At 42.7% G+C, this 19,081-nt stretch overlaps 2 protein-coding genes across 5 annotated transcripts in view; one reads left to right on the top strand and one right to left on the bottom strand.

Annotated features, from left to right (window-relative positions):
* Positions 1 to 7,405, top strand: part of LOC131136646 (adhesion G protein-coupled receptor L1-like) — a 32,424-nt gene extending 25,019 nt beyond the window's left edge. For 3 of the 4 annotated variants that reach the window (XM_058083778.1, XM_058083768.1, XM_058083759.1), the window contains 6 exons: positions 1,724 to 1,892; positions 1,956 to 2,105; positions 2,200 to 2,296; positions 2,364 to 2,474; positions 4,245 to 4,265; positions 4,509 to 7,405. In XM_058083778.1, the coding sequence (XP_057939761.1) occupies positions 1,724 to 1,892; positions 1,956 to 2,105; positions 2,200 to 2,296; positions 2,364 to 2,474; positions 4,245 to 4,265; positions 4,509 to 6,481 (2,521 nt within the window). In that variant the 3' untranslated portion in view covers positions 6,482 to 7,405. The remainder of the gene's footprint in view (positions 1 to 1,723; positions 1,893 to 1,955; positions 2,106 to 2,199; positions 2,297 to 2,363; positions 2,475 to 4,244; positions 4,266 to 4,508) is intronic. The other variant, XM_058083789.1, reaches the window with a different exon arrangement.
* A 1,047-nt stretch (positions 7,406 to 8,452) lies between these two features.
* LOC131136842 (phospholipid phosphatase 3-like) lies at positions 8,453 to 17,458 on the bottom strand. The gene is made up of 6 exons (XM_058084131.1): positions 17,111 to 17,458; positions 13,173 to 13,330; positions 12,803 to 13,089; positions 11,407 to 11,464; positions 9,505 to 9,681; positions 8,453 to 9,426 (listed from the first exon to the last, which is right to left on the bottom strand). The coding sequence occupies exons 1-6, from the start codon at positions 17,304 to 17,306 to the stop codon at positions 9,340 to 9,342; spliced, it is 963 nt and encodes a 320-aa protein (XP_057940114.1). The 5' UTR covers positions 17,307 to 17,458; the 3' UTR covers positions 8,453 to 9,339.
* Between the last annotated feature and the right edge of the window lie 1,623 nt (positions 17,459 to 19,081).

Genomic DNA, 19,081 nt, shown 5'->3' with positions numbered 1-19,081 from the left:
CATGTAATTTAAGGTAAATGTACTTGTTGTCACTGTAGTGTTTTCCTGCATACTTAAATGTCGGTGGTAGGTACATAGGATGGGCGCTTTGCTGAAATTCTATAGATGCGTGAGGAATGGGAGAAGTGGTGTGGGTGTGTGTCAAAAGCATAATTTGCGTGCCTTTCACCACGATTTCTTGAGTGTCAGCAGACCGGCACGTGACGTCGAAGTCACACCTTTATTGTCCACGGATTTGTGAAAATTCCATTCAACTTCAAATCATAAAAAATCATAAAAAAATAATTCCACAACCAACTCCAGCTCCGTCCAAATAGGTTTAATTCATTATGGGAGAAAAAAAATATTTAGTAGTCTAATAGTAAGATTCAAGAAAGCTCCAACAAACTGTGTAAACCTGCAATATGCACGTTTATGTACCGACGACACATGTTAAATAATGACTCATTTAGAAACAGATGATAATGTTTGTATGGAGGTGACATTGTGTTGTCCATTGGGAGCAGTGCTGAGTTATACACCTTGACAGCAGCTGAAAGGAAGACCTGTCAGAACCTTTCCTTCTGGACCTGTGCAGCCTGTTGCTTTAATTAAAGATGCGGTCGGTGCTGTGAGAGTGTGCGGCATAGGGTAGGATGTGTTGGTAATGAGGGATGAGCGTTTGGCTGCCATTCTTCTCTCACCCAGCAGCTCCTCGAAAGGGAAAAATCGGCCTATGAAATGAATATGTTTGCTTCCTGTGGAACGGTTTTACAGAAAGATATTGCACAAAAAGTAACAATTTTATACTACTGTATTTTCCGGACTACAAGTCGCACTTTTTTTCATTGGTTGGCTGTCCCTGCGACTTATACTCCAGAGCGACTTATAAATGAAAAAATATATATAATTTCACAGACAGCCACAACTCCTTATCAATTGAATATTTATGGTAATGGTAATGATTTTATTTCATTTATATCTCATATATATTATATATATATATATATATATATATATATATATATATATATATATATATATATATATATTTTATATATATTTCATTTTATTATAATTGAGTGCATCATATAATCAGTTCACAGTTCCACAGTTCTCCGAAAGGAGTAGGAAGAAGCAAAGCTTATTAAATCCTACCCCTCCATCTGGTACTTTTACAATCGGTAACTGTTACATTTGTTCACTTCCTGCTTTCCATAATAGAGTTTAAGTTTTTTTTTGTTTGTTTTTGTTTTTTTTTTTTTAATAATGCACCTCGCACCGAAGTACGAGGTTAAACAGTAGACATTAGCTTACAAAGGCAGCTGAGAACAACAGAACATAAACGCCCCCCCAAAAAAGAAAATCCTATTCTGCAGACTACAAGCTGCAAGTAGTGAAATTTGCGAGAAACAAAAGTGAAGGCTACTCTTACTGCCATGAAGAAAACAAAACATTTACTGTACTTAAAACTGTTTATTATGTTCCATAAACACTGGACGCCTTTTCTGTTCATCTTTAATGTTTAATGTTCATGTTATCTATTCTTTTATTAATGTTAGAACTTGCCTTCCAAGATGACATAATGTCTGTTTTGGTCAAGTAGTTTGTAAAATAAATTACCCGCAAAAAATGTGACTTATACTCCAGTGTGACTTATGTATGTTTTTTTTCTACCTAATTATTAATTTTTGAAAAATGGAAAATATGGTATTATTGACGTTGTGTGTTCTTGTGTGTGTAGGGCGTGGGCAGTGGGCTCGCTGACGCTGCTCTTCCTGCAGAGTGTCAACTGGTCCTCAGGTCTGATGTTCTTATCGGCGCCATCTCTCCTCCTGGCTTACCTCTTTGCTTCCCTCAATACGGCCCAGGCCGTCCTCATCACCATTTTGCACTGCACCCTCGCCAGGAAGGTCAGCATCGGAGCTCAGAGTGATTATCCTGCACGGACATGACATCATTTGCGTTGTGTTTAGGGTCAGAAAGACTACGGCCGATGTCTTCATCTCTCCCAGTGCTGTGCAACGTCCTCGTCCAGCTCTCCTGACTCGGTAAAGGGTGCTGCTTTGCGTTCCAACAGCCGCTACAGCAGCAGCCAAGCCCGACGAGCCACAGCGAATAGACAGGTGAATGATCCATCTCCATCTCTTCCTCCGTGCCTTTTGGTACTTATTGTGGACTTGAGCCAGTTTTAATAATCTGCAAATATTCCCACTCCAGAGTCGTATTAGGAGGATGTGGAATGACACAGTTCGAAGACAGACAGAGTCATCTTTCATCGCGGCTGATGTGAACAGCACCCCGACTCTTAACAGAGGTCACTTTATTTTGACACCATATTTACTGTACTTGGCAATATTTATTCATCTCTTTTCTTCACATAGCTGCATTAGGGAATCATTTCCTGACCAATCCCGTGCTGCAGACTCATGCTGGGGCATCTCCTTATGACACCATGCTGGCACAGGGATATAATCAACCCTTCACCGCCACAGGTAGACCACATCACAACCCCGATGTACATACAGTATACATGCAGTATTGAAGTACCACGATACCGTACCTTGCACCATACAGTACCTTTACCTTTTTCACAGCAGTCATAGTAAAACAGTAAATTGTGGACGAAATACTGGTTGTATTAATCCAGGATCCATACATTTGTGTTTTAGAGAGGCGATTTCCTACAAATTCATGGTTTTTGTCTTAATTTTATTTTTTTCATGAGTTATATACGTACATTTTCTAGATAACATAGACAATATAGGTAGTCGATTTTTGCTCTGCAAGTATAATTATTATCTTGTCTAATGAATTATGTTTCTTTCACTGTGATGACATTGGATGCATTTCACCAATAATCACTGGTTGTACAAAATAAGACAAATACTGCAATATACAATATACAAGTTATAGTGCCATATTTATTTTAAACATTTTACCGCAACAAAATAGAATTGAAAACATCATGACCAATAGTCAACACACAGGAAGCAGAACTGGAAGTAGCATAGATGCGGATGCTGAGGTTCACATTGGGAGTGACCAGGATGGATAGGATCAGGAAGGAGTACATCAGAGGGACATTATATGTTAGAGGCCTTGGAGATAAAGTCAGAGAGGTTTATGGATGTAGTGAAGGAGGACATGAGGGTAGTTGGTGTTCGAGAGACAGATGCGGAAGACAGGGTGGGATGGAGGAGATTGATTTGCTGTGGTCGCCACTTTCTGAAGTGAAAAGCCCAAAAAGAAAGAAGAAGAAGACCAATAGTCAACTAAAATAACATGTCCTCCTACTATCAGCGAGTTAGACTTAATTAATTCAGTATTAAGAATTAGTCCAATTACTTTCTATAACTATCCAATTTGGAACGCTGCACATTCCTCTGGCACAAACATCCTCATAAGAGGAAAGTAAAGTGAAAAGTATGAAAGCTCATTAAGTATGAATGCGGCATGAACAAAAACCTATTAGATTAGAAATATTAAAGGAAGATTCCTTCCTCACTCTTCACATAAACAACACTTTCTTTGCAAATTGCATATTTACAATCCAGAGGAGAAACTGTGGACATTCTGAGCTAGCAAGCTTATTAATGTATTGTGGCACAATATCATTATAAAACCCATATGAACCGACAATTCATTTTTATGTCAATATCAGCTGATATTATTCTACATCCCTAATATTTAGATTTAATTTAATTTATTTATTTTATTTAATTATTATTTTTTTATATTATTTTACAAGCGCACATGTGTGTCTGCATGTAACGTTTTTGTCTCAGCACTTTATCAATTATTGGAATTAAGAATTGTTTTATGATTTAAGTCTGATGTGTTTTGTGTCTTTGTGTTTTATATTTTTGTGAGGTCATATTGGCTAGCTTATTAATGTATTGTGGCACGATATCATTATCGGCAGAAAAACCAAAACCCATATCAACAATTAATTTTTATGCCAATATCAGCTGATATTATTCTACATCCCTAATATTTAGATTTAATTAAATTTATTTATTTTATTTAATTAATTATTATTTGTTTTTAATATATTATTTTACTTTCCTTTTAATTCAGCTTTTCCCTTTTCTACAATCTCTACAAACGTTTTTGTCTCAGCACTTTATCAATTATTGGAATGAAGAATTGTTTTATAATTTAAGTCTGATGTGTTTTGTGTCTTTGTGTTTCATATTTTTGTGGGGTCATATTGAATATTTTTGATGTTGTTTCCCTCTCTGTCTCTCTCTTATGTGGACCAGTGGGAACCTTCCGAAACAAGAGTATGAGCTCTTCTTTATTGTGCTCACCCAAATCATTTAGCACCACCTTTACACCGTGGTTGCCTTCATAGACGACCATACATAGATCATGATGACATAAAGAACCATACAATTGACAAAGCTTCTATCTTTGGGAAGATGCTCTGCTCATTCATACATATTCATGAAACTCCCTTCACCACAGTATTTTATTATTCTGCGTCGTTTCTTTTATAATTTGTCACTTTCCGTTTCCTTGTTTAGAAGTTGGTGTGTCGCAGAGCCAGGAGTCCTGCGGTTTGGACAGCGTCTGTCTCAATGGCGGCTACACCCCCAATACCTTCACCCTACATGGTCTCGGCTCCACACCTGGATCTCGAGCCGGAGTGGTGGGCAGCACTGACCTACTGAGGGAAGGAGGCGTCGGGATGGGAGGCGATGACATATCCCCTGCCTTGCTGACCCCGCATGGTGCCGCAGATCTGGGCAACGGTGCCGGAATGCGTCGTAATCTGTCCGATGCGGCGGCGCTGGAGAAGATGATCATCTCTGAGCTGGTTCAGAGCAACCTGAGGCCTCCGGGTGACATGCCTGTCCCGCCTGAACGCTACGGAAGCCTGGCGAGGCCTCATCATCTGGACAGAACGGCCCATGCTCACGCTGCCACGCTGACTCGGCACACACAGCAGCCGCAGGAGGGCTGGGCGGCCACCATGCAGCCCACCACTCGGCACAACGCACAAGAGGGTTGGCCGCATCTAAGGCACCTACAAGGAACGGAGACACATTCCATATCACATGATCAAGATCACGCAACAACGCCACGCTTACAAGATGGCTGGTCACACTCGCACACTCCTGGAGATTGTGAGTCCCGGGAGCTGCTCAAAGAAGGGGAGAGGTTGCAGCTGCAAGGCACTCTGGGCCGTCGCGGACTCCAGGAGAGGCAACAAGCCCGTCCTCCCGATGTTCAAGCTCGACCCTACTCCACGCTCAGCCGCACTCCGGGTACCCTGTCCCGCCACCGCAGCACAGCCGAATCAAGCGGTGGGATGGAGCGAGACAGGGAACGAGACCGGGATCGTTACCGTGACAGACCTTTGCCTCCTCCTCCTCCTCCTCCCCCGCAGGAGTCGGAGCCCCTGTACAAAGCTCTGGAGGAACCGTTGCTGATGAAACAAAGAGAGGCGAGTGTCGATGCATGGCGAAGTGGGCAGGAGCGAGACAAGGAGGAGAGCTTTCTCCTAAAACGAGATGGACTGATGGACAACTGGAGGGGAAGCAGCAACAAAGCAAGAGAGGATTCTTTTAGCTCTCAAAAGAGAGACGGAGACATGGCTGAGTGGAGAGGTGGAATGGAGAGAGCAAGGGAGGAACCTCATCTCCTGGAGAAGAGAGATGGGAGAATGGACGCGTGGCGAGGAGCAGCGCAGACCGACCAGGAAGAAACTTTCATCACTCAAAGAAAAGATTTTGGGATTGATGGCTGGAGAGGTGGCATGGATAGAGACAAGGACAGAGATACCTGGAGGGCGGGACTTGAAAGAGAGAATGACAAACAGAAAGACAGAGCGCTGGATGTGTGGCGTGGAGGAGTGGACGTAGACAGGGACGAGTCCTTCCTGTTTGAGAGCAACGACGGGGGTCTTGATGGGCGGAAAAGAGGAAAAGATAGAGGTTCTCTCAGGTACCACGGAGACCGAGAGGATTCAGACGGCTTTACTCTGCCTTTGACCCCTGATCTTGACCTCGACCCCGATTCCTCACCAATATATGCTCGAGATTCAAACCCCTCGCCGCTGTACCCCGGAGACCACCGCTCACCACCTCTCAGTATCTTCCCACGAAGCTCTCCCCCGACCAATATCTTCGCTCCTCGAGACACGAATTCTCCTCCCAAAAATCTCTATTCCCGCCACTCCCCCCAGGTGTACAGTCGCAGTAGCTCCCCTCCTCGCTTCTACACTCGCACCTCCCCTCCTACTCTCTCCTACCCTGACAGCAGCCCAGAAGGTCCAGAGGAGGTCAGCCCCACCAGTCCGCCTCAGAGAGCTGCCCTGGAGCTTCCATACAGCCTTGGGAGACCCCCTCTAGGCCCGAGGCCCAATCACCTGCAGACCTTCTACCAGCCACCGCCACCAACAAGTAACGGAGAAGCGATGTACACATCCGAGCCCACTTCGGAACCCACTTCCGAAGGAGAAGACGGTCAGATGCAGCGGGTGACGAGTCTGTGACTAGGGCGGTGGTGATCGGGGCATAGGAACCGGGGAGGGGGCGGGGGGTAAGGAGGCAAGCGCAACCATCGCTGTCGACAGTAAGGATAATGATGCAGCTCAAGTAGCTGACGATGCTGGATGATGAAAGTAATGATGATGTCACAGTTGGCTCCTCCCTGCTTCTATCTCCCGATCACCACAAGACTCCCCCCCCCCCTTTTCTCCATCTTTTGTTACTTTTCTAGAACTCATCGGTCTTGAATCTTCCCCTTTGCTGTCATTTCCCGAACCCTGCTGTGTCTTCCCGCTTCATCAGTGCTTAATTGGAATTGGCTCATCATCTGACCGTCTGTGGGTCCACTGGGCCCGGGTGTCGCCCCTCCTTGTAGCAAGAGAAGAGTGTTGTAACAGAAAGAAAGCACTTGTGTGTTGCCAAAAAAAAAAATCCTATCAAAGAACACATGCATGACTTTCTAGTGGCTTTTAAAAGGCCGCGCATACTCTAAGAGGAAAGCGCAAAAGTGCGAGTGTGTGTGTAGCTTGATGAGCATGCGTGTGCGCAAGGTGTGTGTGTGTGTGCGCGTGTGTAAGATAATGTCTGTATATAAATCATTTACGATTATGATTTATAATTAATGTATCACATGTGAAGCATTTTATCAATGTCAGCAAAGGCGGGGCCTCTTACGTACCTGCCCCATCGTCCGGTTTTCAACTTGTTCCATCACATCAAAACCAAAACTTGACCTCCAGCGAGAGAACCCTTTTGCCGTGGAGTTGTCATAGCAGCAGAACTCTTGTCTCTAGAGCCGATCATGTGAAACCTCAGAACTTTTTCTGCAAGCCCTGATGACCTTGTACATACGACCCTCAAGTGTTCTAATTGTCTTGTATTGCTATTGAAGTTCAAGTAAACACGTGAATTCAATCCCGGGGTCCTGTCTCGTCTGTTTGCGTCTGTTTGGACTTAGAATTAGTTTTCTCTGAGAAATTTATGAAATAATTCCATGCATTTATTGTCTGCTACCTGTCGGCGTCACAGGAAGCTGCCGCTTACCCCAGCTTATTTCGGGTGATAGTGAATGTTTAGGGACCATATTTTGATTACCAGAATCCAGGACACTCAGCCCGGCAATGATTTACTAGAACAGAGGTAGGGAACCTATGGCTCGGGAGCCAGGTAGGGCTCTTTTGATGACACTATCTGGCTCTCAAGCATTTCTTACCACAATAAAATGTATTTTTGCTAACATTTTAAAGTAAACCATCACAGAAATCACTGTTAAAAATAATATTAAAAATCAAAACATTCTTATGCATTTTAATTTGTCCATCTATTTTGTACTGCAATACGGCCGACCATATCTATCTTTCCTGATGATATTTTCCAGGTCAAACACCAAAACTTGATTATTACTGAGTAATGCGGTAGTCTACCTCGGTCATTGAGATGTCAAAAAAACATGTAAATGTAAACTTTCCTCCTTTAGTCAAATAGCTAAAGCTGCAGAACCAAGCCTTCTGGTGAAGATGGCCAAAAGAATGAAATATACTGAGTACGGTGCAAAACTATGCAACAGCAGAAGTTGCATTAATGGCAGCAAGTATTTGATTTATTATTAGACACTGCGCTGCTCACAAAAGTATGCCTGGAAGTGTGCCTGGTCTACATAATTAGAGCCCATTATATCTAAAACTGTTGGTCTTACATAAAAATGCACACATTTTATTGCATTCAAAATGTATATGGCTCTCACAGATACACATTTTAAAATATCTGGCCTTCATGGCTCTCTTAGCCAAAAAGGTTCCCGACCCCTGTACTAGAATGACAAAAATGTCTTATACAGTAAACCTCGGATATATCGGAAATTCGCTCACAACGGACAGATAAAAAAGAACCAATTTTTCTGTAATGCATTTCCAATAAAAATTCATTGCATATATCGGATTTTTTATAACGGATTTCGCCTATTTCGGACAAAATCTCCAGTCCCGTTCCAATGCATTTCCATTAAATTTCTCTCGCATATATCGGATGGCCGCATCGTGGCGCTCCGATTCGCCGAATCGTGACAGGCCGCTATACGACGTCATTTGCAGCGTTTGCAGCGTTGCCTGCGCGTCCACGTACATTGGAAACATAGTCAAGGAAGTGCCTTTTTATAACGGATAAAATCCGATTTACGCATATACCGGATATAAATCCGATATATGCGTAAAACGGACATTTTCCGGTATACGCATATAACGGATTTCGCTTATATCGGACAAAACCAGTGGGAACAATTGAATCCGATATATCCAAGGTTTACTGTAATTGAAGTATCCTTCCTGTGTATGACTACAAAACCAAACAACACTCAAATTCCAAAGGCAGAGTGTTCAAATTCAGGGATGAAAATGATTCCAAAAACTGGAGGACAAATGCTTGTTAGGTTTTGTGTCAACTCGGAAATTTGAACTGCCATTGTGTATGACATCCCTGATTTTAGGAAACTTCAACCCGGCAAGCGGGATTAACTCCATGAATGTGGTGCGTTTTTTTTTTTGGTGATTTTTGGCGACACTCAAAAAACTGCAAAAAGCAGTAAAGAAAACATCCCATGCAAATCTACCTTTAATGACAATGAAAGTTGGTGATTTGTTGTCATGGCAACAACAGTGGCACTAACCCGTAAGGCGAATGACTACACTGGTGTGTACTCGTTCTGTCACATTTAGTTATGTCACATCCTCTGCCGCCCTCTTCCTCTTTTTCTTGTCGGAAATGCTGAGGTATGCGGTTTAACTCCACGGGAAACAGTCTCACATTCTTTCGATCTTTTGAAGAACCACCACCACGCTGCTTGCGTGGATGGAGGTGGAGGCGAGCTTCAGCAGACGCTGTGATGTGCTGATAAGTTCTCATCCGGGGTCTCAACCGGACTTGGTCTCTTGAACATGGACGAGATGTGGAAAGCCTGCCGAGAAACGGGATTTATTGGAATGAACGCAGGAAACAAGTCACATGACAAGACAAAGAAATGGGCTAAACTCACCACCCAGTATGCAGTGAGGGCTCCCAGGGTGTAGCCAACAAGTACATCCGACGGGTGGTGTCGGTTGTCAGTGATGCGCGTTATACCCGTGTAGATGGCCAGCAAAAACAGGAAGAACTGCAACAGGGGCCTCAACAAGCGAGCCCTGCGCCACGTCAGCCGCGTCTGAAGATAAAACTGCCATAAAACATTGATGTGAGTGTGACGGAACGTGTGTCATCAGCATGTGTTCATTTGTCTTATGCATTGTCTGGATTGTCCTATCTTCTTGTATGTGTTCATGTCAATCATGACCGTGTACTGGACAGTCGTGGTGAAGAGATCATGGACCCGAAAAATGACTTTTGTCCATACGGTGGTCGGACTCACCCTAAGAGATCTAAGAGAGCTCAGTCATTCACATCGTGAAGAACCAGCTGAGGCGTCCAAGAGCTGGTTCTTCAGCTGGTTCTTCACCAAGAAGCCCGGGGCAGACACAGGACTGCTGGAGGGGTTACATCTCACAGTTGGTCCGGTAATGACTCCAAGTTTTCCCGGTGGAATTGGCTGGGAGGTGGCTGGGGACCGACCGGGAAGTCTGGACTTCCCTACTGAGTCAGTCAGGTGCAGTGAGGTTCATGGATTCTGAGGCACTGACTAATTAATTGGTTGCTCATTAAGAGGATAACCAAATGAAGAGTAGAATAATTAATTTTGATTTTAAAAAAAAAAAAGGAAAAAATTGGCATCACGGTGGTCGAGTGGTTAGCACACAGACCTCACAGCTAGGAGACCAGGGTTCAATTCCACCCTCAGCTATCTCTGTGTGGAGTTTGCATGTTTTGCTCGTGAGGAAAAAGCGGTAGAAAATGAATGAATGAAGAAACAAACTCGAGTGGTTAGCATGCAGGCCCCAAAGCTAGGAGACCCGAGTTCAATTCCACCCTCGGCCATCTCTGTGTGGAGTTTGCATGTTCTCCCCTGTGCATGCGTGGGTTTTCTCCGGTTTCCTCCCACATTCCAAAAACATGCTAGGTTAATTAGCGACTCCAAATTGTCCATAGGTATGAATGTGAGTGTGAATGGTTGTTTGTCTATATGTGCCCTGTGATTGGCTGGCGACCAGTCCAGGGTGTACCCCTCCTCTTGCCCGAAGACAGCTGAGATAGGCTCCAGCACGCCCCGCGACCCTCTTGAGGAAAATGAAAATGAAAATTTTGTTTTCATTCATTTTCATTTCATAGAAAATGAAATGAAAAAAAATTGGTTAAAAATGTTTCAGATATGTCATATGACGCATTTATTTATCTTTTTTTATTAATTGTAAAACATTTGTGTTCAATCGTCCAATCTCATCCTCGCATGTTTTGGAATGTGGGAGGAAGCCGGAGAAAACACACGCATGTAAACTCCACACAGAGATACCCGAATGTGGAATCGAACTCAGGTCTCCTAGCTGTGTGGCCTGCACACTAACCACTCATCCATATCAGTATTCAACCTAAATATGTTTACTGTGATATGTGTTTTAGTTCATAATCTCACTGTTTTCAAACAATATAAACAAAATAACAAACATAACAGATATAAGTCAGCCATCTCAATGGCAGTCCTCCATGGGCACATTAACATGCAGCACATCTCGCTCACACTCCCTCAAACAATTGAGAAGAGTGAGACAAGCAAGTTGAGGTCACACCCCTTCCACAGTGAAACAAAGCAACCTCTATGTTTCTCATTTCTCCTTTCAGTCTTTTTTTTTTTTTTTTGCCCTTTTCTATTTTCTCATTCGTTCACTCTTATGCTGCTCACTGGACTGGTGATGGTTCTCCTCTTCTCTTCATTCCCTCAGTACCAAGAGGCTGCATTTGGAAAATGGATGCACAGTACAGTAAAAGAGGTAGAAAATGCTTCTATACTTACAGCTAAATAGAGCATTGTGTACATGGCAAAGGAGGCATGCCCAGAGAAGAAGGACTTCCTAAAAAGATAAAAGGAATGAGTGTTTCAAATATGAAAAACGTATATAGAGTGGAACCTTGGTTAGCGTCATTCATTTGTTTCAGAATGGGCGAATATAAGAAATGATGGAAATCCAATTCATAAGTTCCAGGAAGACAAATATGTTCACACAGAACATGTTTTCATACTTTTATAGTTTTACATGCAAAAGGCAATTTGGCCTCTTTTACATGCATTATTGTTATTATTATTATTTTTATGCATGCTGCACAACTTAGGTCCCGGGTATGAGGGCCTGTTGGGCATTGAGTTTGATGCCCTCCTGGACATCTTTGTGTTCTGCTGTGGGTCAGTCAGTGGGTTACCTTGCTGAAAAAAAGTACTGGAAGAGGTAGTGCTATGCTAGTCTCCAGACCAGCAAGACCAGCATGTGTTGTGTTTTCATGCTCGTCATGCTAGTAGCTGGTTTCCAGACCAGCATATCAGAATCAGAATCAGAATCAGAAAAAGGTTTATTGCCAGGTATGATCAAACACATACTAAGAATTTGTTTTGGTGAAGGCTCCGTAACCAAGGGGTCTCAAACACGCGGGCCAAATGTGGCCCGCAGGACACTAGTTTGAGGCCCCCGCCTTGATAGGAAAGTTTAATGTTAGTGCAAGTTTGATATGGATGCTGTATGGTATCATGTACCCAGAAAAAATTATTACGTTTGATTAATGTTCATGTTAAAGGTTAAATAACTGTTAATAGTTATCCTCCCTATCCGTGTGGAAGTGGTAAGTTTTTGGCTATTTAAGTGTAAAGGAAATAACTTGAAGGCTACCGTTTAGGTCGCTAGCGCTCTAGTTTGCGAGTTAGCATGTGTCTCAAGACCCTGCAGTTGCGCAATATGTTGTAAATAAAAAGAGTATAAATGTGACTATAGTCATATTTTGTCATGTCTACAGGGCTCTAATAATGCTTTGTTCATTTTAATCTGAAAAAAAATAATTTGTCTACCCACCAGGTCCGGTGGCCATTTTGTTAGCAAGCTATGCTAACAAGGGCATTGGTGATAAAAACGCATTTGAAACTGTAAGAACAGCGGGACTCATGCTGTGTATTATTAACAGGACAGGAAGTGCGCAATATTGTATGCTAACAGCTAAAATTTTGGCATACATTTTCAACATTAAAAGAAAATTACGCTAACCAGGGCGGACGCTTATCAATGTTCCACTGTATCGGTTTGGTAAGTATCTTATATAGAAAGATAAATATCAACAAATGGATGACAGGAGGGGTGGCCGTATGGTTGGATGATGGTGGATGGATGCGGGAAAGACAAGACACACAAATATCACGCAACACACACCTGGCCTCCTCTATCAAGCGATGGTCATGACTGGAGCAGTTGACTTTTGCTACATACGTTCCCGGCGTGCAGTTGAGTAACGCATACGTGACACCGCACACGGACAGAAAGTGCGGCCGCAGACGGCCGACGCTCAGCTTGGCCACGTTTGTCAGCGATTGGCCCACGCAGCAGCCAAACAGGAAGCAGCCCAACTCCTTGTACAAACAGGACACATACTTGTTCCTGATGAAAGCCTTGGAGGTGGCGCCGAGAAAACGCACGCGGTAACACTCCCCAAAAGCGATCTTCAGGTGGACATATGAACACAAACACTTTGTTAAAAGGACTGGAGTTTACTCAAAATGATGACGACTTAGTCATTACTCACTGTGAGGCCCGTGATGAGGATCCCACCAACAATGAGGATCTCATCTGGTATGGCCTCCGAGCGCAGGTAAGGGTAGGTGATGCTGCAGTCTCCGCAAATAAAACCTCTTCTGTATGGACCCACTGCCTTCAGCTCAGACACAAAGAAAGGGATGGAAGCTTGGGAGGGGGGGGGGCAGAGAGGCGACACCAGGATCAATGCTAATGTTACAACAGCATGCAACAGTGTCACATGGATTCAAACTCAGACTTCAGTCCGTACATGTATGAACACATGTATGAACACATGTATGAACACTGACTAGACAATTACTAAGATACCTTACTCAGCATTCACCAGGGTACACCCTGGACTGGTCGCCAGCCAATCACAGGGCACATATAGACAAACAACCATTCACACTCACATTCATACCTATGGATAATTTTGGAGTCGCCAATTAGCCTAGCATGTTTTTTTGGAAAGTGGGAGGAGACCGTAGTACCCTCGTACTGGGAGAACGTGCAAACTCCACACACAGATGCCTGAGGGAGTCGAACTCGGGTCTCCTAGCTGTGAGGCCAACCACCCGTCTACCGTGTAGCCACTTCAATGACCATTCATTCATTTTCTACCGCTTTTTCCTCACAAGGCTCGCGGGGGTGCTGGAGCCTATCCCAGCTGTCTTCGGGCGTGAGGCGGGGTACACCCTGGACTGGTCGCCAGCCAATCACAGGGCACATATAGACAAACAACCATTCACACTCACATTCATACCTATGGACAATTTGGAGTGGCCAATTAACCTAGCATGTTTTTTGGAAAGTGGGAGGAGACCGTAGTACCCTCGTACGGAGAGAACGTGAAAACTCCACAGTGGAGTCGAACTCGGGTCTCCTAGCTGTGAAGCCAACCACCCGTCTACCGTGTAGCCACTTCAATGACCATTCATTCATTCATTCATTTTCTACCGCTTTTTCCTCACGAGGGTCGCGAGGGTGCTGGAGCCTATCCCAGCTGTCTTCGGGCGAGAGGCGGGGTACACCCTGGACTGGTCGCCAGCCAATCACAGGGCACATATAGACAAACAACCATTCACACTCACATTCATACCTATGGACAATTTTGAAGTCGCCAATTAGCCTAGCATGTTTTTTGGAAAGTGGGGAAAAAACCCACGTTTTGTGCACGGGGAGAACATGCAAACTCCACACAGAGATGGCAGAGGGTGGAATTGAACACTGGTCTCCTAGCTGTGAGGTCTGCGTGCTAACCACTCGACCGCCATGCAATCAGAAGTCAAAAGTATTAGTACTACTGGTCCTGTATTTTCTTGGTATAGTAGATATCAGGGACTAGGAACAGACATCCAGTACAAAGACATACAGTATTTGAATTTTAGAATCCCATCATCTCACTTTTAAAGCAATCTCTTAAAGCATCTCCTTCATCAGATAGCAATAATAAGGTCTACTGAAGAAAAGAATGAGGGACACACACGGAATGTACCACAATGAGGAATGAACAAAAGGTCAAACTTGTAGTTTTACAGGCAGATAATATTGCTGGCAGGCTGCACGGCGCAGACCTCACAGCTAGGAGACCAGGGTTCAATTCCACCCTCGGCCATCTCTGTGTGGAGTTTGCATGTTCTCCCCGTACATGAGTGGGTTTTCTCCGGGTGCTCCGGTTTCCTCCAAAAACATTCCAAAAACATGCTAGGTTAAATAGCGACTCCAAATTGTCCATAGGTATGAATGTGAGTGTGAATGGTTGTTTGTCTATATGTGCCAGTCCAGGGTGTACCCCGCCTCTCGCCCGAAGACAGCTGGGATAGGCTCCAGCACCCCCACGGCCCTCATGAAATGAATGAATGAATGAATATTGCTGGCCTTGACTTTTTCTCTGGAGAAACTAACTCATCGGAATACTAAGAGGAACGTATGTGTGCTCCAGTGGGACTGAAAGAACTTGCCAGATTGCTCCCGGGATCTGGAATCTGCACAAGTTCAAATGGAATAGCTAGAATTAGGTTACAGTGCGCCCCGTCTAGAGAAAAAGAAAGGAGGATTGTTTGTGACTTCATCTCGACTCTTTCCTAGAAAACAAAGAGTGAATGCTGAAACAAACCGGAGCCAGAAGCAGCCTGACACCGCCTGCCAACCAACAACAACCCCAATCACCCGCCCCCCCCTCGGTACCCTTCTATGCCTCTTTTGGTCTCACATGCCTGCACACACAAAGATGAGGCGATGCACAACTCTCTGCTTTCAGTATGTCTAGTCTGTTGAAACATACAACCTCTTCATCCAGCAGGCCTCTTCCTGCCTCTTCCAGCCATCTACTGCATATTTTGACCATGGGAGAGTCGGACCGTCATCATACACACACACAACACACACACACACAACACACACAGGAATCATGCATATTATTTATAGAGAATACAATTCCCCTGATTCCCCATCGACTCTACTCTACCCTGAGAACTAGAGGTTGCCATGGAAACAGTAGAATTCCCTAGGCAATGCACAAACCAGCTGGCACAGGACTGGAGAGCATGCTTGGTTTGGGATACAAGAGGAGCCATGCATCTAGAAAAGTACAGCAACAAGTAGTAACAAATAGTAACAAAAAATGGAAAAAACTTTAAACCCCAAAACCTGAATGAAGTACTTAAAAATGTGAAGCCTTGTTAATTAATGCAGTGTATTCATTCATTTATTTTCTACCGCTTTTTCCTCACGAGGGTCGGGGTGCTGGAGCCTATCCCAGTTTAAAACTATGCACTATGTCCACTTGGACTAATTACTTTAATTAATTCATTTATTTTCTACCGCCCGGGTACTCCGGTTTCCTCCCACATTCCGACCAAAAACATGCTAGGTTAATTGCCGACTCCAAATTGTCCATAGGTATGAATGTGAGTGTGAATGGTTGTTTGTCTATATGTGCCCTGTGATTGGCTGGCGACCAGTCACGACCCTTGTGAGGAAAAGCGGCAGAAAATGAATGAATGAATGAATTTTCTACCGCTTATCCTCACGAGGGTTGTGGGGGTGCTGGAGCCTATCCCAGCTGTCTTCGGGCAAGAGGCACGGTACACCCTGGACTGGTCGTCAGCCAATCCCAGGGCACATATAGACAAACAACCATTCACACTCACATTCATACCTATGGACAATTTGGAGTCGCTAATTAACCTAGCATGTTTTTTTGGAATGTGGGAGGAAACCGGAGTACCCGGAGAAAACCCACGCATGCACGGGGAGAACATGCAAACTCCACACAGAGATGGCCGAGGGTGGAATTGAACCCTGGTCTCCTAGCTGTGCTAACCACTCGACCGCTGTGCCACCCCAATCCAGTGTAAATACTTTCAAATAGACCAGAGTGATGGTGAATCGATCGATATCATCAATAATCAATAATTACTATTGAAAAGTGGACATACTGTACTCTGTAGTACATTTGCAGCATAAAAAGCCAAGGCTTAAATTACTTAATTAGTCAATTATAGCTAAACAGTACTCTACAATATTGAACTTTTTCACAATATTTCAAAATGATGAAGAAATACTGTGTGTACTTTTTGAAATGAATACTGAAATAAAGTTTTCCAGATATATCGGTGTGAATTAAGATGCACCTGCATATTTACATTGTTGATCAATGTCCATTTTAATCTGTCAGATGCATCATTGTCACTTTTTTGAGTGTCAAAACTGACTATTTGATTTTATTTTATTATTATTACATAAATTACATTATTACATAAATATTATTACATTATTTGAAGTTGTGTAAACGTGTACATCACTACACTTGTGGTCGTATTTTAACAGTATTGGGCGGTCAAAAGATTGCACACACTTTTAATAATTATTATTTATTATTATTTTATAAGCACACTGACCTTGATGAAAACTTGATGAAAAAAATGGATGCTAAATATTTACCAAGGACGAGGCACAGAAGGTCCAAAGCCACTAGAAGCTTCTTTGGGAATAAAGTCAGCCCGTCTTTGTCATTCACTTTCTTCCTGGTGCTGTTCTCCATCACCGGTGCTTCTACCCGAACTACGCGGCTTTTGGTCCCTTTGGGGCGGATCTCTGCGCTCACACGGGCGCACTGTGTCCCGAACTGGTCCAACATGACGAGTGACGTCTACAGAAAGATGCTGGAGAACTTTTTGTCATCAGTAACTTTGGAGAGACACGATTTAAAACACAACGAAGAGACAAAACACTTGGAGGAAAAAAAAAATATTTCTTTCGACGCGTTCAAGAAGATGGCATCACTTCTTTCTTGTCCTGGCGGGTAGCGGTGGTGCCCCCCCCCCCCCCCCTCCCTCTTTGCTTATCTCTTCCTGTCTGTTCTTGGCATGTCTGGAGCTATAAAAATAAAATCTTGAGAATAAAGTTCTTGTAAATGTACAACTTTACTGTTGTAATATTACCATTTTTTTCAGACTTTTATTTTTGTAAAAAAAAAAAAAAGTTGTTAATTTCCTGAAAAAGTCATACATTTATGAGAAAAAAATGCATCCATTTATTAGTATAAAGTTGTAAATTTCCAAGAATAAAGCTGTAAAATTTTGTATCATTCGCTCCTCAGTCACATATACTGGTGGTGGTAAACTATATCTGTAGTCACAGCTGTCCAGGGATAGTCTTGACAGAAACATGGCTGTCAATTTGCACCTACGGTCTCTCCGACCATCACCAAACATTCATTCATATCCATACAATTCATTCATTCATTCATTTTCTACCGCTTTTTCCTCCTTGCGGGGGGTGCTGGAGCCTATCCCAGCTGTCTTCGGGCGAGAGGCGGGGTACACCCCGGACTGGTCGCCAGCCAATCACAGGGCACATATAGACAATTTCAGGCTTTTATTTTTGTAAAAAAAAAAAAAAAAGTTGTTAATTTCCTGAAAAAGTCATACATTTATGAGAAAAAAATGCATTTATTAGTATAAAGTTGTAAATTTCCAAGAATAAAGCCGTAATATTTTGTATCATTCGCTCCTTAGTCACATATACTGGTGGTGGTTAACTATATCTGTAGTCACAGCTGTCCAGGGATAGTCTTGACGGAAACATGGCTGTCAATTTGCACCTACGGTCTCTCCGACCATCAAACATCAAACATTCATTCATATCCATATAATTATATACTAACAATTAACCCGGACAGCATTTTTTCATCTTAAGAACATAATAATACATTTTATATGTATGACTTTTTCAGGAAATTTACAACTCTTTTTTTTTTACAAAAATAAAAGTCTGAAAAAATGGTAAAAAAAAAAAAAAAAAAGAAAAAACCCACCTCTTTAAATCTTTTTATACCTGACTGCTGCGCCCCGCCCCGCGTTTAGCCTTGTTTTAGCTCTGAATGAATGTTTGGATATTGTATTTTAATGCATCGTTTACTCTGCTTTTACTCAACTCTATTTTTTCTTCTACTGCAAAGCGTCTTTGAGGACTCTGAAAAACGCTATACAAATAAAATGTATTATTATTATTATTATTATTATTATTATTATTATTATTATTATTATTATTATTATTGTTATTGTTATTGTTATTGTTATTATTATTATTATTATTATTATTATTATTATTATTATTATTATTATTATTATTATTATTATTATTATTATTATTATTATTATTATTATTATTATTATTATTATTATTATTATACACAAATGTGAGCAGCACTGGAGTGGGTGAAATGTCTAGTCCAGGGACACAACAACATTGAAAGGAAGCAAGGATTGAACCGCCAACCTTTCGGTTTCTGGAGCCTTCATGAGGAAGGAGTAGAGACAGAGAGTGATGACTCTTGGTGTTTGAAAGAAGCTTCTTCTAGCTCTCAGGGTGATTCAGAAATCATTTCAGAAATGCCCCTTAGCAAGAAAA

The sequence above is a fragment of the Doryrhamphus excisus genome, chromosome 1 (assembly GCF_030265055.1).
Source record: "Doryrhamphus excisus isolate RoL2022-K1 chromosome 1, RoL_Dexc_1.0, whole genome shotgun sequence".
Lineage (NCBI taxonomy): Eukaryota > Metazoa > Chordata > Actinopteri > Syngnathiformes > Syngnathidae > Doryrhamphus > Doryrhamphus excisus.
Note: the sequence above shows the minus strand (reverse complement) of the source record. Positions and strands in the feature narration are given on the sequence as shown.